Raw genomic sequence first — 23181 nt, 5'->3', positions numbered from 1 at the left:
TTTTACAGATGGGGAAACCGAAGTTCAGAGAAATGAAACACATTTCTCAATACTTATTAAATACAGGACCCAAGAATAGAATCTGGGGTGGATTCCAAAGTCCCTGCTATTTCTGTCATGCCAAACTGCCTCCTTCCCCAGCAAGTCTTTGGCAAATTTTTATTTATGCCTGGATTCTCGCCCCTTCCATTTTAGTCTGGAGACATCCTCTGCTTTTATGAAGGACCAGCTTCTGTGATCTATTCTGAGAAGACCATCCCCACCTGCTTTCTCTGGGCACTTTGAACCCACTCCCATGTCTCCACAGTGGCATTCAACACCTTACATCACATGCCGTAGCCTGCATGTCTCTGTCCACCAGCGATGTGTATTATCATCTCTGAAAACCCAATGACATGGCACACGGTGCCTAGGTCAGTGATCATTTGCTGATAAACTAGACTCAGCACCGATTTCTATAGAGATGTGGCAATGTACTGAGTTTATTTACAGAAAGCCAAGGCTGGCTCTAGTTTTTGTTTTTTGTTTTTTTAAAATGAACTAAACTCCATACTTTCTAGTTTTGAATGTTTAACGGTCCTAGGAAGAGCTAAATGGTTTTGAAATTGAGCTGAAGAACTTTAGTTCAAAGGAAGCCTTTGAATCAGTTTCATTCCAGTCCTGCTGGAGTAATATGCTTGTGCCTTAAATGTGCTTATTTGCTTCAGGTGTTCCAGGATGCCATTTGAAAATCCTCCAAATGGAATCCATACTCTTTGTGACTGCCTAGGTTTTTGTTAATGGCTGTCTCGGAAATCCTTGGCAACCCCATCCAAAGAAGTAAGTTTCTCATCCAGGACCAAAGACCAGGAGGAAGTCAGGTTCCAATTGGAATGCTGAGGGAGCAAGCTAGCATCTGATTTCTAACTGCACCTATGCCACTTCCTTCTCTTTGCCTTCATGGAAACTGTCAACATGAAAATGATGAACCAGCCTAACCTCTTACCGCATAATGACACATCTCACTTTAGCTAATAGGAGATGGCCCAAGAAAATGCATGTAAACAATGCCTGGGCAAACCAATGCACACTTCTGATGAAACAGAAAAAAGGGGGGCATCTGTACCAGAGGACACATTTAGTTCTCTAGAAACTTACTGTCAGCCAAGAGTCTATCAGATGTGAACTTCAGCCCTCAGCCCACAGCCTAGCCTGTGCTTGCATCTGACCAAAAGGACAGGGGTGAGCCCCAGAGGCCTGGCTGGCCTCCCCTAGCCCCAGTCTGACTGGAAAGGATAGGATCTAACAGGAAACTCGGAAAGGACGAAGGGGCAAAGGGAGATATATTCCTTTTCTTGCCCGACATGCCTTCTCATCACCCTGACTTGGGATCTTTTGTCTCCCAAAAGATAGAAAAGGGGAGACATAGAGAGAGGGAGAGGCATAATATAGAAATTGATTAGGTTTTTATGTTTTATGTTCTGGTTCTTAACTTTAAAAAACTGTTGAGTTGAGGCATTTTGGCTTTTTACAAATATCCCATTTTCTCTGTCCTTTGCCAATCATAGTTATTAAATCAGGCTGTACTCTATATGTCTGTAGTTCTTTTTATTGGATCATTAGCCAATGACTGGGGAGAAGGGACAACTCGTCACCTCTGCCCCCACAGGAATGGGCTGGTTAAGGTAATCATCTTTGGAAACACTTTGTAAAATAACCCTGAAGCAACTAGTCCAACTGTCAACAGAGTTCCAGTGAAAACTTAGATTTTTATATGTTGGGTTTGTTGACAATGGTAACCCAATAGTGTAGGAATCCTCTTTCCTAGAAGTTCATGACAAGTTGTAGATGCATGTTTCTTTGTTTAAACTAGGTTAAACTTAGCAGATTTCAGAAAAGTGGCAATTGGGCCAGCATCCCCTTAATAAAGGAAAGGAGAGAACTGAGGATGTGGTTTTGGCAAGGTGGTGCTTACCTGTGATCATGCTCAGTGCTGACAGGCAGGCTAAGGCTTGGATATCAAGGTTCAGGCTCTGCAAATTTAAGGAAAAGTCTTTAATAGAGTCGAGCCACTCCCCAAATCCACGAAGGCACTGAAGTCGATGCAGGACAAGTCCATTGCAGAACACAAATTTATCTTCAGCAGTGTTTGACCTGAGGGTGAGGAGAAGAGACACATTAAACAGGTCTGTCTAGTCTGTCCAGCATGAGAACCTCATGACACAGAGGCACCTAGACAGCCATGGGGCAGTATTTGGAACTCACCATGGTGCTGTGAAGCGTGCCTAGACACCCACGATGAACAAGACTATGTTCTTGGGGATAAATAACCAGCACCACTTGTCTGTGCTAATGTCCTTAGCAAATGTCACCCAGGGGAAGATGGGGGGTGTGTGGCATCTGCTGTCCTATTGCTAAAATCAGTTGCTGGCTTGACCTGGGACAGGACACGAAGGAGCAGGCACTCACTGACTACACAGGCGACACCCAGCACACCACCTCTCTCTGCAATGGACATGAGACTGTTTTTCAGGGCTCCTGAGTCAGGGCTTGCCCTTCATTTTCTTAAATGTCAAAAACTGATAAGGCCTGAGGCTAGACACTATAATTCCACTGTGCAGACTCTAAAAACATGAAGTCTCTGCAAGTGCCAAAAGTCAATCACAAACTGAAATGTGGCCTAATGTAAAACAACTCCTTATTTTGTAGTACCTTTTTTTTTTTAAGAGATGGGGTCTCACTATGTTGCCCAGGCTGGCCTCAAACTCCTGGGCTCAAGAAAGCCTCCTCCCTCAGCCTCCTGATTAGCTGCAATTATAGGCACCAGCCACTGCACCCAGCTCCTTCTCTGCTTTTAACAGTGGCGCTGCAGAGGGCTACTTCAAAATCTGCTCTGACAGTTTACATTGTGTACATAATCATCCCCTTCTTCACTCATGAAAGGCACCCTGGGACTTCCCGTTGGACATCACCAATTAGTGGTGTGGCCTTGGGCACTTCTTTAATCTCACTGGACTTCCTTTTCCTTATCTATAAACAGAAATTCTATTTGCTATCTCCTAAGATTGTACCTCCTAAAATTGACGGATCAAATGAAGGCTTCCAAAGCCCATGAATGGTGCCCAGTACACAGGAGGATTCAACAAGTTATTGGGTGTGACTAATTCTGAATTCCATGTGGTCCTTACTTTAATTTTAGCTTTCCTTTAACTTTCAAATCTTTTGCCACATACTTATCTATCTTGGCCTATTGTATTCACAAGTCAATATCTCTATAACTGTTCTTGGATAAACAGCTTTATTCATTCCTTCATTCAGCAAGTATTTACTGAGCAATAAATAAGTGCCATTCTTAGAGCCAGGCACCAGAGAAAACCTGGTGAATAGGACATATATGTGCTTGCCTGCATGGAGCATATTGTCTGCTTAATCCTTTGCTGCATGCCTGAGAGATGACAGTCACATAGCTGGCTCTTCTCTGGTGTACACCGGACTGGCTGTAAATTAAGCTAATTACTGGCACGCTAGTTCTAAGTCCACCCCTGTCTTTCCCACTGATCCCTCCACAGAGGGAACACACAGGACAGAATGACTCAATCTTTAAAACATGGACCCCTGACCACCAGCATCAGAATCACCTAAGCAGGAGTGAAAAATGCAGACTTCTGGACTTTCCCAAGGTCTAGCAAACCCAAATAGATGGAAATGAGGCATGAGAACCTGCACTTGAAACAGGAGTTTCTGGTAACAGTGTGAAATTGGGGAGGGGGTGGTAGGGAAGAAAAAGAGGAGAAAGATGAGGAGTTTTCCTGTAATATTTGGTGAAATGTTGGTACCATCTCCTAAAAATATATAACTGAAAGGAAGCAAAGGAGATGGAATTAAACATGCTATGTGTGAAAATGAAAATGGTGACAAATAAAGTTTCCTTTAAAAACTACATGTGGAATTTATGAGGGGAGCTTAGATCTGAGGTTCTAGCTTTTTGAAAATTCACTTCTTTATGTGTTTGATATCACTGAGCATGATAGGTTGGACCAAATCTTTGGATCTAGGAGCTGTTCTCTTGGAGTAAACACTGGGGGTTAAGCAGCTGTGGGAACTCTATACAGCCCCATCAGGTGTACTAAAACAGTAACTTGTTAAACAGAAACCCTGTTCCAAAGCAAATACTCCCAGGAAATACCGTACACACTCTGAGAATCTTTCTAAAATCATAGAATACTGGAGCTGCAAGGGGCTTCAGAGATCACCAAATCCAGCCCCTTCATTTTACAAGGAGGGAATTGAGTGTGCAGTGAGGCAAATGACCTGTCCCCCAGCAAGTCCATACTGGACTTGGCACTAGAACCCAGGGGTCCTGGCGGCCAGGCCAGTGCTCTTTCCATCACACACTGCTCAGTTTTTTAAATTTCTGATCATATTTCATATTTGCTTCTTGATCAAACTTTTCACTGATGATTCAGTTACAAACACAAAAGCCTTCAGCTTTCTTCAAAGGAAGGAGTAGGGTGAAGGAAGAAAAAAATAATAGTAATTACCTGATGGAAAGTCTGAGGACAAACAGCTCCAAAAAGGCTGATTCTATAAGTAATGCCTGATCTTCTTTGGGGAGATCAGTGAATCCTGGAATCTTTTCTGCCCAGCTTCTGGATACGTCAACGGAGTCTGTCAGAAGGTTGTAGAATTGTTGCACATGCTCAGCATCTGTGCCTGTAGTGGCCTGGTCAGTGGGACAGTACTAGAATGCAAACCAGAGAGAGCATCATTATCCTGATTCAGTGGGGATAATATCATCATTTGCATATTGGCTCTTCCAAGCCTGTCAATGCCTAAATCCTTACTTTTAGGTTCTACAGTTTAGAAAACCCTTTCCCATTCACAATCTCTTCTGATTCTCACAATGGCCCTGTGATATGTAGAGAGAGCAAACTGTATCACTTAATAGGCAAAGAAATTTGCTTAAGTCGCATTAGTGCAGTGGTTTTCAGTCTTGACTGTGCACTGCAATCATCTGGAGAGTTAAAAACACACTCTTGTCCAGGTCCTACCCCCAGAGATTCTAATTTAATTGGTCTGGGGTGGGGCCTAGGCATCAGAAATTTTAAAAGCTTCCTCAGTGATTCCAAAGGGTAGCCCGATTGAGAACTACGGCCCCAAGGTTTTGTGTCCATATGGGTTTTCAGGGTCTGCTGGTTCCACTGTAGCACAGTTGTCTCCCAACAAGGTGCTGAATTAACCCAGTGGTTCTCAAAGTGTGTCTCTCCAGACCCGTAGCATCAGCAACACCCAGGACTGCACTAGAAATGACCATCTCAGGCCCCACCCTAGAACTATTAAGTTAGAAGATCTGGGGAAAGGCCTGCCAAACTTTTATTAAGACCCTCAAGTGATTCTCATACACACTGAAATTTGGGAATCCTAGAAATAACCGATAGGAGAAAATGATTTTTCTTGCTATCGATGGATTTCTGTGAGATAAAACCAACCAGTAAATGGTGGAACCAGAGGGCTCTTTAGTAGAGCCCAGGAAGCTGTGTGTCATCAGACTCAGGGCTTGTGGCTACTTAAATTAATGAAAAGTAAACAGAATTAAAAATTCAGCTCCTTTGTCACACTAGCCATATCTCAAGTGCTCAATAGCCGTACATGGTGCAGAACGGAGCATTGATCCAGACCCCAGAGAAGGGTACAACTGAGAATAAAGTCTCTACCCAGCTTTTGGATATTCTGGTAGAACCAGGGGTTTTTTTTTGAATCACTGGAGGAAAAACTTTTCTGCTTCAGGCAGGAAGACTGATATAGCAAGATAATCAAGGTACAACAAACAACACAGATTTAAGAGATAGGCAGAAACAGTCATGTAACTATGCACATCATTTCCTTCACATTAACACAGTATGTGATTTTGCATCTCTTCTCTCAGTCGATCCTCATGGAGCAGGGATTTTAATCCTTATTTTACAAAAGAGAAAATGAGGCTCAGAGAAGCCAAGAGACTTTTCCAATTTATATAACCAACAGTGGTACAGCCAGGACTTAAACTGTCCCTGTGACTTGAGGTCCTACTCCTCCTGGCTGTGAGTATGTCTGATGTTACCAGTTGGTAGCCTGTGGGATGGTTTTTGCAATCTTTAAAAAGCATTTTGCTTTCCTCTAATTGGAGCTCTCCGGGTATGTATTCATTGGCCCTATATTTCTGTCAAGAGCACAGTGACTGGCACATAACAGACTCTCAATTAATAGGTGTTGGATATTTTTTCAATGAAAGAATAGTCAGGGAAGTGTTCAGGTTTGCCACAATGCCCTAACCTGGTTGGAGGAGAAACAGCCAATAAGCATCTAGGTGTTTATTGTAGAGCTACCTAGGTAAGAGGAAATGAGGCACTTTTTTAATTTGGTCTTATTGTGTTTTTGTGTTTTCCCAAAAAGCAGTATGAAGTAATTAAAGAAACATCAGACAAAGAGCCCAGCTACTTTAATCCCACTTTTGTTTTGGCCCTTAATTTGAGAAATAACTGTAGTGTTATTTCATTTTTCTGAACCTCAGTTTTCTCCTCTGTAAAATGGACATAATAATACCTTCCTCAAAATTTTGTTGTGATGATTAAATTTGATCATACATGTGAAGGGTCTGATATATAGAACACGTTTAACAAATGATGACAGTGATGATATTGATAACAGTTAGGACACTTGGAACTATCACCATCTCTCAGCTTCCATATTTACAAAATGGGGAAATGGGTTGAAGCTGAAGGTTTCTACTTTTCAGCCCTGATTTTCAAAGATCCTATAACCTCTGGTCCAGTTCAGAGCCCTGGCTCCTATGTTCCCAATAATCCCACACAGTGCCTGGAATTCTAGGAAGCTCTGAATATTCTGTGATGTAATGGATCATGGGAGCAACGTCCAGGATAAGGAAGCAGTTTTCCTTCCCAAGGCTATTCAAGGATGGTGGCAGGATCCTGTGTTAGAGACACCTCCCACCACCTTCATTAGACACACACACTCTTAACTGGAAGAGAGTAGAGAAAAGGGATTTAACTTTTTTGTTTTTTTTACTTTCTCCAAGGGCAGGATGAAATGCAGGACAGATCTCTCTTCTAACAAGTGACAGCACTACATGTGAAACTCCCAAGTGAGTGGTAATATGGAGTAGAGGAAAGTATGTTAGACCAGGCGGCAGGCCATGGGGTCCTCGTCCAGGCTCTGGCACTGACTTGCTGTACAGCTCTAGACAAGTCACTTAACCTGGGTCTGTTTCTGCCTCTGAAATAGGAATCCAATGCACTTCCTGATCCTTAAGATTCCCTCTGGCTCTTGCACTCAAAGATTCTAAATGTTGCTAAACCAAACCAGGTATGATGTTTTTGCCTAGATTTGACACTGATTCAGCAATATTTTGTTTTAAAATAGTGGGTTAAATGGTGAGAATGCTGGGAATGGGATCTAACTGCTCCCTCCTGCACTGACCTCCCTGAAACCATGGCTCACAACTCAACAATCTCTCTGCTTCCAACATTTGTTCAGAATCCAGCAGAGCACACAGATTTCACCCAGCGTCCTCTGGAGGCCTCTGTCCCTGCTGGGCTCACATTTCATGCCTCCTGCACACAGGAAAGTGAAGTCTCTGCCTACCCTGCATGTATACTTTTCTCTGATGGAGCCCAGCAAGGAGGAAAGCCAGCCAGCCAGCCCGGCCCGCCAGGCTCCAGCCAGATCCTCTGGGCTTCACCTGCAGTGATTCTGGTTCAAGTCCCAGAATTCTGGAGCCAAACTGGACTCAGCCTGAGCCACCAGTAATTTGGGGGTGACTGGAGGTTCAGCATCCAATTCAGGAGGAAAAGACAAATCTCTTCTATTGGACATAAGATTCAAAGAAATGGAACACAACATTTTAGATTCTTTCTCTGCCTGGCCTAGCAGTTTAGAAAAAACTCACCCAAGAAATACTGACCCAAAATTGGAAGAACTGGACCCCTAGCTCTGCTTCTGTGCTCCCCTACATTGCTAGGTAGGTTTAGGGCTCAACAAAGAAAACCTAGAATTTTTTTTTTTATCAGTCACGTCAATCAGACATGGGCCAAATACAGACATTTTTAAAATGAACTTTTTTTTTGCTGTTTATGCTAATTTTTTTTCAGCCTATAGGGATCATTGATCTATCAAAGCTCTGGCTTTACCACTAGTCAAAGACACAGTATTACATTTACTAACAGCCAATGCCTAATGAAGATTTCTTCTAATCACCTAGAATAAGGATCTAGAGCTGCAAAAAATAGTAATGGATATTACTTAATCTAAAATGAGTCTGCACATCCCTTGAGGCAATAACACAGCCATACCACTCTTCAGACTTCAGCAATAGTCCAGGTCTAAAATAAGTTATTTGCATAGGAATGAAGTGAGACCCTTGGAGAACACTGTCCCTAAAAAATTATCAATGTGAGGCTTTAATAGCAGTGTGGAATCTAATATTTACTCTATCTCACTTTCAGCCCTGGCTAAATATATAAAATATCCTAAGGACATGTTTTTCTCCCTATTTCTCTGAGTTTTTATATCTCTAAAAATTATAGATGTGATCATGCTATGAGTCAAACTATGTATACATAGTCTTAGGTTCTTACACTTTAAAAAGAGACATTTTAAAAATTGTCAATGTATATATTCCCCCCCAATCTTTTCTTCTCTAACTCTATTCCACCGCCCCCCCCCCAAAAAAACCTCAAACCAGAAAACTCTTCTTCTCCTACCAGTGGCATCACTGCAGATATGTATTTGTTTACTTTATTTCTCCTTCACTGGAGTGTAAGCTTCATGAGGACAGGAGCTTTGTCTTGTTCAACAATGTATCCACTGACCTAGAACACCAACTGACACCCAGCAGCCATTCAATATATATTTGTTAAAGGAATTGCTTTCCAGAACATTTATACCTCATTGCTCATCCCTTCCCAACCCCAAGAAAAGCTGGGAAATTCAAGTTAAAATGGAATTCTTGTTCTTAAACTGTATTGGTGGTTCTCAAACCTTACTGTGGTATGGGTGTGGCCTGGGAATGTGCATTTTAAACAAACACCACCATTTCTTTCTGGTAGAGTCATCTGGGCACCATGCTTTGGGAAATGCTGATCTGTACCCGTAGTGGAATTATAGCAGGTAAAACGGTTAGAGGGTCAGGGAGTGAGAAGGCTGGAAGGGATCCTGGGAGCGCATTTAGTCCAATCTCTCCACCATTCAGATGAGGAAACTGTGGCCCACCGAGGGGCAGGAACTGGCTTGAAATCGTCTAGTGAATTGGTGGTAATTTGGGAAGGTCTTCTGAAAAGTTTCATGAAACCACTCTTTTTACTGTCTTCAGGCAGCTTACTCTGTAGGTCTAACATGTGTCAGTCACATTGTTTCTTAGGCTATCTTGTTAACACATTTAAATGCCAGTTGCTGGTGCCTCGTTTTATCTGGATAGAATCTCTTGTATTTGCAGTAATCTCTTGTATTTGCAGTCTGTTACTACACTAAGTGGCTGACGACCACAACACATTCTAGTGTGCTGAAAAATACTTGAAATGACCAACTAATGAGGACATTAAGTGTATTTTCTCATTAGTAATCCTGCAGGTTCCAAAGCCAAGCCCAGTATCTATATATGCTTGTATTGCTAAATTAAAAGCAACTGTAGGGCAGAGAATAGCAACATTTTGAGGAGAGACAAATCAAACATGACATGTTTTGACTGCACTGATGTACACTGATCTGAGCTCACTTTTGAGGGAGAGACGTTTGGCCCAAAGGAGAAGCGAAGGTCCCAGAGCCAGGAATGCCTCACAGAGCTCAGGAGCTCTCTTTCTGGCCTCTAAAACATTCATTCTCTCTGTGACTTGGAACAGAACTCCTCCGCCTCCACTTCCCACAAACAGGGAGAAAACTGCTCACTTACTACCTTAAAGGCACATATGCTGATACATGAAGATTAAAACATACGGGGCTGGCAACACATTTTCTCATTTCTCTATTGACCCTTACTCACTGGGGAATCAGGCACCTTTAATAAATTGTATGGGTCAAATCAACTCTCTGACTCAAACTTGACAGAGCAAATTCTTATTTAGAATGTAATAAATATGGATTCGCACTAAATGTTAACATCGGTTACTGCTACGGAGGGGGATCAGGCAGGTATAAATGAAGATGACGTTCGTTTTTCATTTTATCCACTTCTAAATGGTTTGCCTTTTTAAAAGCCAATGGATGTTACTAGTATTATAACTTTAAAAAATCTATTAAAGCCTCTATTTTTAAAAAAAATCTAGTAAATTGCCATTAAATAAAAGTGGCAATATGATGAAATAGAAATATATTACCTTGAGTGATGAGATTTGGATCTTGTCCTAGCTTTGCCACTGACCTTAGGCAAGCCACTTAACCCCTTTAAACCTTAATTTACTCCTCTGAAAATATAGGGGTTGGATTAGATGATCCCAAGGTCACCTCCAGTTCTATGAATTTGTAAATATAAAACTTTAAGGGGGAAGGTATTATGAAAATTGAATTTTAACAAATGACAGTCTTAAAAAAATTACTCAAACCATAAATTATACCACATAAAGCTGCAGACTTAAGTGAAATTATGTAAGAATATATGTGATGCTCTGCAAAGGAAACAATTAAAGTGAACAGACAACCTCCAGAATGGGAGAAAATATTTGCAAACTATCCATCTGACAAGGGATTAATATATAAGGACCTCAACTCAATAGCAAAAACCCAAATAATCCATTTTAAAAATGGACAAAAGACCTAAATAGACATTTGTCTAAAGAAGACATACAAATGGCCAACAGGTATATTTTAAAATGTACAACATTACTAATCATCAGGGAAATGAAAATCCAAATCACAATGAGATATCATCTCAATTCAGTTAGAATGGCTATTATCAAAAAGCCAAAAAAAAAAAAAAAAAAACCCACAAAACAAATGCTGGCAAGAATGCAGAGCAAGGGGAACCCTTGTACACTGTCGGTGGGAATGTAAAGTAGTACAGCCATTATGGGGATGTCTCAAAAAACTAAATATAAAACTACCATGTGACCCAGAAGTCCCATACCTGGATATATATACAAAAGAAAGGAAACCAGTATATCAAAGTGTATCTGCACTCCCATGCTTACTGCAGCACTATTCACAATAGCCCAGATATGGACTCAACCTACGTATCCATCAATGGATGAATGCATAAAGAAAGTGTAGCACATACACAATGGAATATTAGCCATAAAAAATGATGAAATCCTATCATTTGCAGCAACATACATGGTCATTATGTTAAATGAAATCAGCCAGGCAGAGAAAGACAAACATTACACATTCACACTAGTATTTGAAAGCCAAAAAGTGTATCTCGTGAAGACAGAGAGTAGATTGGTGGTTACCAGAGGCTGGGAAGGAAAGAGGGGAGGGGAGAGTGAAGAGAAGTTGGTTAATGGGTACAAAAATACAGTTAGAAGTCCTAGTTTTTGATAGTTCTAGTATTTGATAGTACAGTAGGGAAAGTATAATTAACAATCATTATTGTATATTTCAAAATAGCTAGAAATATTGTGATGTTCCCAACACAAACAAAAATAAATGTTTGAGGTGATAGATATCCCAATTACCCTGACTTAATCATTACACATTGTATACATGTATCAAAATATCACATGTGCCCCCAAAATATGTACAACTATGGTATATCAACAAAACAAAGAATATTATGTGATGGTGCCTGGCTTAAAGTAGACATTCAATACATTTATTTTGTTTCATTCATTTTGTATGCTAATGTTTGATTGAGTACAAAGCAAGTTCAATCTTGTTAACTAGCAAGTTACTTAACAACATATATTCTTATATGTGTATGTATGTAAGCACTTGCATTTAGGGACAGTAAGGTAAACCTCAGAATCATAAAATCTTAGAGTTGGAAGGACTTACTGTCATCCAAAATAACCTTTCCCCTTGTGAGGAATCCTGTTACGTGATCTCCTTAATTACTTCTTGTGTTGATGGACTCACACTTCCACAGCAGGTAGTGTGGCCAAGACTTGTCATCAGAGTGAACTGGAAGAGGCACCCCTCCTTCTCCCCCAGATCTGTCCTTGGTTGTAACAATAGTTTTGCCCCAGAGCAAAAGAATGACCTAATCCTACCAAATCTTCTCCCTTCTTGTCTACATATTTCCATTTCCTACAACCATCCTTATAACTTTCCAGAAACAGTGTATCTATATCCCTCTTAAATCCCAGCTTGGAAGTATACTCAATCCTTGAAGTGTTGTCTGACAGGACAGAGTCCATGGGACCATCACCAACTTGGTCCTGGTCCCATGCTTCTACTACTGCAGCCTAAGGTAATTCTGCATCTGTTTCTTCCACTACACATATACTTTGTTGGTTCATATCAAGTGTGTATGGAACAAACTCCTGAGATTTTCTTAACATGAACCACTGACAAGCCAAGGCGCTCCCATTTTTTAAAATTCTAACTGCTGAGCTTCACATTTATTTTTGTTAACTTTCTTCGTGATGGTTTCAGCCCTTCCTGTTCCAACCTGTCGAGATCACTCTGAATGTTGATACTGACATCCATCATATTAGCGATCCCTCCCAGCTTTCTGTCATCTGCAAATGTGATCAGCATGCTCCTATGCCTTCATCCAAGTTTTTGATGAAAACTCACTGTATTTTTTTAAAGTCTTTTAATTTAGTTGATTTGGGTCCAATTTTTGATAATTTTGTAAAGCTATCTAAAAGCAGGAGAATCCAAGCTATGAGGTTCAACCTGATTCCAAAACAATGCAATTAAAATAAATATGCTTTGCAAAATTGAGCCAGGCCCCAAAGGTAGTATCAATGTGACCCAGACTCTGGCATGGTCAATCTGCTATTTTGGACAAAGCTAACAATTAAATTGGATAAATGTTTGTTGATGAGGACGATGACTCTAGACTAACAGACTGGATGGTGCAGAGGCAAGCAAACACACTGGATTGATTTTTCAGTGTGGAGACAGTTCCCAGCTGGGACAACTCAAAGTGCTGGGGAGGGTTTGCCATTGAATGACTAATTAGGCTGTGTAGACTGATAATTGGATAATTCGGGGCCAAAAAAATCACTTTTGGGGCCTAAAATTCTCTGAACTGGCCATCAATAGTGCTTTCAAATGCCCTGGAACCATGTCAGATTGTGTGCTCAAGCCTTAGCCTAGGCAATGCCTAGGAGCTTCATTAATTCAGATAAATCACATAAGGAGAGGCCAGGGGTGCTTCAGGGAGAAATCTTCATTCCTGAATACTTTTCTAGCACCCTCTCTCACTGCAACCAGAGAGGCAGTGAAGGTTGGTATTTAGGAGCACAGACTTTGAGTCCAACACACTTGGCTCCTAATTCTATCTCTGATGCATATTTAACTATGTGACCTTGGACAAGTCAGCCCTTTAGCCTCTTCCAGTTTTAATCCTCATCTATGAAATAGAGATCATAATACTTAATGGTGTTGCTGCAGATACTTGACATGTGTAGTGTTTATACTCATTAGTACACTCAACAAATGGCACAGTAAGAAAATTTGGTTGGTACTGTGCTAAAGCTTTGACAAGTATCATCATGTTTAATCTTCACAAGCAACTCTAGGAAGTAGATATTATTATTACCCCATAACACAGATGAGGAAACTGAGGCATTAAAAGGTTTAATCAGTTGCTTAAGGTCACCCTGCTAGTAAATGATGGTATTGGGATTTTCATCTATGCCTGCATGATTCCAAAGCCTAAGCCCTTAACCATTGCATTATTCTATTATACTATTGAGACTTGACTTTAGTCAAGAGATGCTACTTGTAATCAGAATAAGAGTCCTCAACCTTGGTGCTAAGGATCTACCATGCTTCTCATTTGATGTCTTGTGATCAGGTGCAAAGAGGAGGCTTCACAGCCTATAATGAGGCTGGGGATGAGGGAGAGAGGATCACAGCAGGTACACCAATCATTTCTGTCAACACTGCAACCTAAAAACAGGGCACGTAGCAGAGACACACTCACACTTTGCCAGCTATTCAACCAGAAGTTTTAAATGCTGATTAGACCTGGGGAAGGCAATCTGGTAGTAGCTGCCAAGTCAGATCGACCAACTGGGGACCCCTGGACTGGTACCTCTTCACCTGCGTGCAAGCTGTGTGTCTAATTTTTCTTATGTTTGAGTGGAGATAAAGATCCCTAAAGTTTATGGTGGTTTAAAGGATTAAATGAGACAATGTGCCACAATGTCTAGCATGTAGAAATTGCTCAATAATTGTGATCCTTTTACCATCCCTTCCCTCTTCGGTAAGATCCTATTTTACTAGAAGTTTGCTTTACTAAGTCCTTTAAAAAACTGCCTTGCAGAATTGTTTATACATTTTTCTCAGAAAATCCTTTTTCATGGATCTTCTCTGTGTTATCCAAATTTTGGAGGAATTTTCAGAGTTCCAATTGAGATTTTATATAACCGATATGAAATAAAAATATTCATAGGTTTTGGTTGACTTAACAACACCACTAATCATCTGTGGTTTTCAAAACATTTTCAAAACCATCATTCTTGTGTGACTGGTATTCAAAACACCCTCTGAGGTTAAATATTGTAATCATCTCCACTGTAGGAATAAGAAAGCCAAGAGCAGGAGCCAGGTGACACAGGCAGGAAGCAGCAGAGGTGGCCTTCCATCCCAGTCCTCCTGACATCTCCCGATGTCAAGGCCAGAGCTCACTCCTCTCCATAATGGTATAATCCCTCTGAATAAGCAGCAGATCAATCAATGCCAATGCTTTGGGTAAACCACTTAAGGATAACTTGAGGTTCACCCAGATGGTTTGATCACAGTAAGAAAAAAACAGTAGTCACTTTGTCTAGATGATGAGAGAAATCTACAAATTGTAGTTCACCTGTGCAGATTTTCATTGGCACAACCACCAGGAATCCTGAAACAATGGGTATGACAGGTGCAGCACTGTCAGTGTCATTTGTTAAGGCATTTAGAGATTCAATAAGGCAAAAATTATTTGGAGCAATGGATGCACAATGAATTGCTAAATGAAGTGAGAAATATAGAAAAGGTATGAAAAACTGTCTAACACAGTTCCAGGCACAAAGTCATTCCATCAACTCTTATTACTAGTATCATGAATAGAGACACTGATCATTCGTTTGGAAGCAGGAAATCATAAAACTTACTCTGGAATAATCAAGATCTCTTGGTGTTGAGTCTGTTAAAGCTCGTACAAGGGCATTCATCATACAAATCGGAGGAGAAGGTGGGGAGGGCTGAGAAGGTTCCTGTTGTAATGGGCTCTTTGGTTTGGAAGGCAGACGACCTCTCCTCCCTTTCAGACTGTCTGTACGGACAACTGATGCCCAAAGAGAAAGAAAACAATCTTCAAAGTTTATGTTATGAATATCCATAAATCACAAAAAGGAATCAAAACACATTACAGTTGAGCAATCATTAGTGAGAATAACCATTTAAAAGTGACAATAGTTTGGAATAATATTCACACAATGATTTAATGAAAGTTGAAATAAGCAACATAAAAGCCACCCCATACTTACATTTGGTAATGAATTAGCCCTAAAAGTCTCCTTCTTAAATACAACAAAAATGTATGTATACAAGCTCTCTTTTAATTTTGAGAAATTAGAATAAATAGTCCTCAGTTGGTTTTAAATGTAAACATATGCCATAAAAATAAAATGTTGAAGGAAAGAGGAACTGGGAAAATTCACTATTCCAACCTAAATATTAACTTTTTTTTTTTCAGTGATTTCTGAGAACACATATAAACAAACAGAGTAAAAAGCATTAATAATATCCATACCTTCTTTAACCATTCCGACACTGAGACACTTCTGAAATCGACAATACTGACAACGGTTTCGACGTCTCTTGTCTACTGGGCAGTTTTTATTTGCCAGGCAAACATATTTTGCATTTTTCTGCACCGTTCTCTGAGAAAATACAATACAGAGATAGTCAACTAATAGTTTCTGGAAAGAGGTAGAACCTGACAAGATGTATTTTAATTACAATGTGAAAAGCGACAGTGCAATTCGTATAATTCGATAAATTTAATTTCCTAACACGCTAGCCTGCAGGAAAAACAATTTTATTAGTGTTAGCTGCTGACAATGAAAATCATCTTGGATTGTTCTGAAGCAAGTCTCAGGAGACACTCAACTCTGAATGATAAAATCATATCTGAAATTACCAGGTCAACATATCATACCTTGGAGAATTAGATTATCTCCACTTTTAATATCCCTTTGGGAACAATTTTCTACTTGTTCCACTCCCCTGATTATTGCTGACCTTATTAAAATAAAATCAAAATTATCTGGGATGTACTTTGTTTGCTATCAGTATTGTAAGTCAAATATCACAGTAACTAGCTTTGTTACCCAATAGAGATGAAATCATAAAAAGCAAAATCAGGATTTGTCTAGTTAAAATATATAGGAAATAATGTTTTAATTCAAAAAAGAAATTCAGTTAATCAGCCTCTCTAGTTTATCTTTAAAGAATATTTTTGAAAGCAACACCATAAAATTGAACCCTAAAAATCACCATCATGTCCAAGAAAGAAAGAAAGAAAAAACTCAAAGGACAAAAAAGAATGATAGAAGGAAATACGAGAGCTATATATTTTCAGTGAAATTTCCCATTAATAGGTAATTTCATAAATGACTATTGACATAGACACCAAAATAACCATACTATAAAAGACACATCATAAAACTTGGGCCTGGATATAAAAATAACGTTGTATTTTTCAGAATCCATATAATTTTGAAATGACACATGGAGAGAGTAAACATATTTTATGTTCCAAATTTAAAAGAATGCTTGTGTTTTTTTAAATTGAAAACATTTGTGCAAATGGATCTATTTTACCACTTAGGGTAAATTTGTTCAGAAATTACCTGGATCTATACAACTCCACATAGAGCAGAAAGTTGATATTTATTTGGGAAGCCTGGACTGCATTAAAAAAAAAAATTCAGGTAACTTGGGCTGTTTGATTTATTTTGTATCCAAAAGTCTAGATTTACTTTGAACCTCTTCTTTACTTTCAGTCATCCTCAACCTCCATGTGTCAGTTTTACCCTATCTTCATGTTTTAATTTCATTTTAGGGGACAGTTTCTAAATTGCTTTCATAAAACCTAATATAACAAAGCCAACCTATCTCAAGTCTAAGACACATTTGCTCTGCTTTAGTATATTTTAGTTTAAAATGCAAAATTCTAAAACACAAACATACTTCGGAGTTTCCAGCATTTAAATTCTTCATAGTCTGTAAGGATAGGAAATGTGTGTTTCCTGAATAAAGCTCTCTTTCATTGAACATGCAGTAATTTCTAACACTCTTTTTCTTGCCATCATCCTCAAGGCTATATGCCAATTTGAGTGCTGGTGGCATTTTGCTTCAGGTATACATTTTCCCAATAACCTGAAGCCGTCCTCACATTTGTGTGTGCCTGCACAGTTTAAGGACAGGGAGAGATCGTTATGGTTCAATCACCGAATTCCCATCATTAACTGCACTTCATGTCACATTTTTAAAGAATTCAATTTAATGGTAGAAAGCCACTGGGTAAAACCTGCTCTGGTTCCCTTAATTAACAGATCTGTGGGGTGGTTCTCCCCCATCCTGCCCCCACCGTTTCAAGTATAGATTTGTTTTCAAGGGATTGCTGCAGAAAAGGGAAGCTGTTGGGGAACACTTAATTGACATTTCTAGACTCAGAATGTATTACCACTCTAGTATTCTGGTCAACTCTCAGTTATTCAGGGTTGATTATATTCGTGGATTATTCATAATTCTCTTAATTGTTTTTCTTTCTTTTCCCTCTTTCTGCTGCCAGTTTTACTGCCCTTCAGCATTTCCACTGAAATCCTATAAAAATCAAATCTGCTCAAAGAATGCAGTTACTTGAAAGTAGCCCTGGTAAAGCCTGAGTAAAACAGAAAAAAAAAAAAATGGCTAAAACAAAGGCTACGGTTCTTTAAACATCATAACCCTGCATACCTGTAGGGCACTTAACATATTGTAGTCTTTCCATAGCATTTTCTCATTTATCTGTAGATTTCAATTAATGATTACAATCTATAGATCAAAAATGACTGTTGCTTGTTGCTATGTATACCCATCCACAAATATGTACCTTTTTACAAATACTCTGTAGTTTCATTTAATAATGAAGTATTGTTTTATGGCCCTTTAAAGATTATAAAGTGCTTTCATATATGTTTTTTATCTAATTTAATACACAGCCCTTTTATTCACTGATAGGGAAACTGAGGCCTAGAAAGAATTGTCATGCCCGTGACAGATCAAGGTCTCCTGCTGGAGTCTTCTTACTCTAATTCCAGCATGTTCCCAGAGACATCCTATTGGCCTCCCAAAACCTGGTTACCCAATCAGCATCCTGCTTGCCCTCTTCCTCTACCCTGCCCAGCACTGGAGGATAAGGAGTGACTTGTGTGGCTTTGCAAATGCCTGAAATAATGGCCAAGGGGGTGGGGAACGAGGAGGATGGTACAGAAGTAAGTGTCTGGAGAAGTCTGGGAGTTAGTAGCAAAAGGAGGAGCAGCAAAAGAGCAAGGCCTTTCCATTCCTCCCCTCTCCCCAGTGGTAGAAAGAACACTGAATTCAGGAGTCAGGAGAAACCAGCTGGCAACATCCCCTGTGCAGCTAAATCACTGCTTACAGCCTGCATAAGACTTCACTTATCTAGGCTTCAGCTTCCTCATGGGTAAAATATGGGGGAGACTGATGGCCCTCCCACTGTAAAATTCTCCTTTATACCTATGAGAGAAAAAACAATGTCTACACCTGGCACAGTGTGTGGTACAGAGGTAGGGAAGTGTTCCTAGAGGATAGAGTGGATTGCTAAGACCCCAACTTCTATCTTTTATTGAGGGAACTGCCCTAAACTGCATCAAGTCAGTTGCCCCTATTTATTCCAATGCTGCAGAGTTATGAAAAGGGGTGCAATTTGGGGTCACACAAACAGGAGTTGGCACCCTGCCTCCATCTCACTCTATGCGTATGTGTCCTGGGGCAACTGAATAACCTCTCCAAGCCTCAATGTCCTCATCTACAAACAAGGATAAATAATATCTACCTTTGAGACACTGGCCAGAATTCAATCTCAGGTTTGATTCTAGAGTTTCAGCTCTTACAGTAAAGGTTAAATGAGACACAAATGTCCAGGACCTGACATGCAGACCCTATCTCTTCAGACACCCTGGCTGGACAGACAAGGAATGCAATGAGATGTTTGCATTTTTGAAGTTAGAGATCCTTTTGAGAATCTGCTGAAAGCTCTCCAGAAAAATGCTCATAAGGCAATGACAGGTCAGGAGGTTCCCAGACCCCTCAAGTCCATCTAGGGTGGCCTCCTGTACATGAACCCCAACTGAAAATCCCTGGTGATTATGGGTGTGAGGGTGCTAGGAAAGGGTATAGAAATGCAGAGTGTAACGATTACACCTCTCAAACCAGGGAAGACAAGGATCGCCCCTACACCCACTCAGAAGCTCCCTTCAGCGAGGGGGCTGGCTGGGGAGAAGCGAGGGGCGCCAGGAGGGGGCGGGCGTGTGCGCTCACCTTGAAGAAGCCCTTGCAGCCCTCGCAGGTGCGCACACCATAGTGTTGGCAGGCGGCGTTGTCCCCACACACCGCGCACGTGCCCTCGCCAGACGATGAGCTCCTGTTGGGCGGCGACGGCAAGCTGGGGCTCTCGCCCAGCAGGCTGGACGCGGTAGGGGAGGCCGTGAGGCCGAGCGGCGGGAAGGCCAGCGCCGCTGCCCTCTTGGCCAGCGGCAGCCCGTATGGGTGGCCCTCAAGCGCAGCAGCCTGGCTGCCCGCCGCGGCGGCGGCTCCCAGCGGCAGGCTGAGAGCGGCGGCGGCCGTCGGGTCGTAGCCAAGGTGGTGGCCGCCGGCCGGGCTAGGCGCCGGCGGGTGCGGCGGCGAGGGCTTGAAGTGGAAGACCGGGAATCGCGTGCCGGCCACCGTGGGCACCGCCTTCATCGGCGGGTCCAGTAGTGGGCCGGGCGCAATGCAGCCGGGCGCCGAGGGCAGCGCGTCGTCCCACAGCGCCCCCGCCTGCGGAGGGAAGCCTGGCGTGGTGGGGGTGGACGGCGGGGACTGCTTGAAGTACATGGAGGTGCTGGGCAGCACCTCATCCTCCGGGCCGGAGTGGGTAGGGATGGATGGCTGCTGCTGCTGCTGCTGGTGATGGTGGTGGTGGTGGTGGTGGTGGTGGTGATGGTGGTAGCCGTGCGCGCGCCCCTCCTCCACCTTGATCAAGGGCCGCGGCCCGGAGGGCTGCATTTGGTACAGGCAGGAGGGCTTGAGTTCGTAGCTGCTCGAGTAGCCCTCCATGAAGGTACTGAAGCTGGGCAGAGACGTGGTGGCTGTGGCCGTGATCTCGGTGCTGCCGAGGTCCATGGTCAGCTTGGTGTAGTCTGGGGGGTTCATGATCTCCGTGGTGTATTCCGAGCCGTATGTCTGCACTGCATAACTGGAACCTGGAGGCGAAGGGCTATATTGGGCTTGCACGCAGGGCATATCTGCAGGGACAGACAGGGAAAAGGGTCTCTCAAAAGCAAGTCAACACTCATTTCCTAGCTAACAGACAGCATTGGATTCATTGCTCCCTAATCTGGGAAACAGAGAGGAAATTACATTCTTTCCTCCTTCGGGTAGATAGACACAGAGTCCCCCACACTGACTTTCTTCCTCCCCAGGAAGAAAGCTGAATCCCTGACAGACAAAAAGGGGCCACAGGATGCCAAAACTCCCGCCTCCTGGGGATCTCTGTACCCATCTTCTCTCCTTTTCTGTCCTGCACCAGATATGGGAAACTTGATGTCTTTCATCATAAGCCCAGAGATGTTTTTAAAAAGTGGCTTTGAGTCCTATAAACTAATTGGAGTGGCTTCCTCAGCCACAACCTGGGAGGACAAAGACAAAGCCAGTTGTTTTATTCTGGAGGGAAAGAGGCCATTGGTCTCCCAAGCCACACACATTGATTTGTAAACCTACTCAGTAGAAAAAGGCATCCTATGAGAGACTTACTGGCCAAGGGAGACAGTGACATTCTAACATTTTATGAGTGCCAACTGAGGCTGCCCACACATGTTGTGGTCGCTCTCTCCCACCCCCTCCCCACTCCTCCAAACAGGGCTAGCAGCCTGCACAAAGTGGTCCCCCTTTGATGACTTCAGCCAGCTAGGTGGTGAGATGGGGAGTAGGCCCAGGAAATGGACTCGGGGGAGTTTGCACCATCTGTAAAGAAAAAGATCAGCAGCTGCAACAAAACACCCACCAAACCTGCTCTTTGCTATAAAACATACATATATGTATATATATTAATATATATTTCCCAAGGCTGACTAATAAAATATATCAGTGGTTGTTTTATGACAACAGTTTGCAGCTATCATAATAGGCAAGTTAGTCTAGGTATTTTCTTATGACAGAAGAATTAGTACCCCTGGAAAAGGCGAAAGAAGTTTCTGAAGAGACTTGGTTTCTCTGACAGTTTAACTATGTTGAGCCCCCAAAGCAACTGGTATCCAGGGTGCTTACAACTATTCAAAGAGGTTGAACTGGGTGAGAAGGCCCTGGGAATCATTAAATGTAGTGAATGATTTATCTAATTATTTTCCTTTCTTTATGGCTAAATATAAGGGTAAAATGGACAGTTTCTGGTGGTTGGTTTTTCTGAGCCAAAGGAAAAGCAGGTGTTTAATGCCTATTTGGATTCTATGGTGTAAAAGGTGTGACTAATAGAGACGTGAGTACTTCACATTTCCTTTGACATCTTTCTGTTACCCACATTTCCAAATCTGATTGAGTCATGCATGTATGGGATGAAATCTTGACTTGAAAAAAGGTGATGAGGGCCTGTTAGAAGAAGCAGTGAGGAGGAGAGGCCAGTTCAAACCTTTTTATTTCCCCAAGTAGGACCTTAAAAATACACTCAATAGTTTGAAGTTAAAGGTTTACTTATCTTGCTGTCCAGTGGTTGGGATGAAATGAATGACAATCATTTAAAAGAAAGAACACTGCCTGATCTCTCATCTATTCTCCTCCCTTCAGCACCTCTAGGATTTCCCCCTTAGTCTTTTCTGTCAGTTCCCTGCCAATCCCTAAGTATTGCTCTTCTTTGTGTCTTTCTGAGGTTTCTAGCTAGAAGACGAGCTTGCTGGGGCTGTATTCTATTATTCTATGCTATTTCTGGTGCCTACTCAGGCCTGGCACCTATGATTCCTTTAGCAAATTCGTAAAGAGGTGGTACAAACCAAACCTGCAATCTACTTTTGCCAAACTCAGATTTACTCCTTGGTTTTCATCTCAAATGCTTTTCTCTTTCCCTTTGAGGTTCAATCACCCAAACTTCTGCACCCAAATGATTTTGGTTTTACACAAACAAAAATGCTCAGTGTTGCTCTAAGTGATTCCATAACTCTTAAATGCATACACTGGATATAAAAGGACAGCAAAAGACATTAAAATGTATAAATCTATTGGTGTATTTGCATTTTTCTTAGGAAAAATAATTTTGAGAAATGTAGTGCTTAATTTAATTTGGCTGCTCCACTCAGTAGCAACAGGGTGTGGTATACAGAGGAGCTTTGTGCGAGGAAGCCACCTGTGCTGTGAAATTCGTGGCCAGCAGTCACTGTCCTGGCACTGGGAAGTCCACCAGCCTGCCCGTTGGGTGTGTGGTTCCCCTACTCACTTCTCCTAGCCCGGGAGAAAGAAGAGATGGTACCTTCAAACCTACCTGGAGGGTATCTTGCGCGCTGAATGGTGGGGCTGGGGGTCTCTCCAGCGGAGGCTGAGAGTGTAGGAGGCGGGGGTGTTCGGCGAGGCGAAGCTGCGGCGGCGCTGCCCGGCTCCGCTGAGGGTCCAGGCTCAGGGCCCGGGCTTGCCGGGCTGCGCTCTTCCGCAGTGGGCTCTGCAGGCACGGGGAGAGAGGACAGAGGTCACAGCGGGACCAGGCTGGGCTACTGCAGCCTGGGCTGTGTGTGTGTGTGTGTTGGGGGTGGGGGGCGTTCGTGGGAAGCCTCTAGAAATGCTACGTTAATTACAGAGAACTAAGGGTAA

At 42.0% G+C, this 23181-nt stretch overlaps 1 protein-coding gene across 2 annotated transcripts in view; it reads right to left on the bottom strand.

Annotated features, from left to right (window-relative positions):
* NR4A3 (nuclear receptor subfamily 4 group A member 3) overlaps positions 1-22943 on the bottom strand; it is a 33635-nt gene extending 10692 nt beyond the window's left edge. Inside the window, exons 1-6 of one of the 2 annotated variants that reach the window (XM_069474478.1) lie at positions 22859-22943; positions 19672-20636; positions 15878-16007; positions 15237-15409; positions 4521-4720; positions 1955-2133 (exon numbers count right to left, since the gene is read on the bottom strand). In XM_069474478.1, coding sequence (XP_069330579.1) covers positions 1955-2133; positions 4521-4720; positions 15237-15409; positions 15878-16007; positions 19672-20634 — 1645 coding nt within the window. In that variant the 5' untranslated portion in view covers positions 20635-20636; positions 22859-22943. Of the gene's footprint in view, positions 1-1954; positions 2134-4520; positions 4721-15236; positions 15410-15877; positions 16008-19671; positions 20637-21903; positions 21935-22858 lie in introns of those variants that run through there. The other variant, XM_069474477.1, reaches the window with a different exon arrangement.
* Positions 22944-23181: the final 238 nt, after the last annotated feature.

The sequence above is a fragment of the Eulemur rufifrons genome, chromosome 7, assembly GCF_041146395.1.
Source record: "Eulemur rufifrons isolate Redbay chromosome 7, OSU_ERuf_1, whole genome shotgun sequence".
NCBI classification, from domain to species: domain Eukaryota; kingdom Metazoa; phylum Chordata; class Mammalia; order Primates; family Lemuridae; genus Eulemur; species Eulemur rufifrons.
This window is presented reverse-complemented; position numbering and strand designations above follow the sequence as displayed.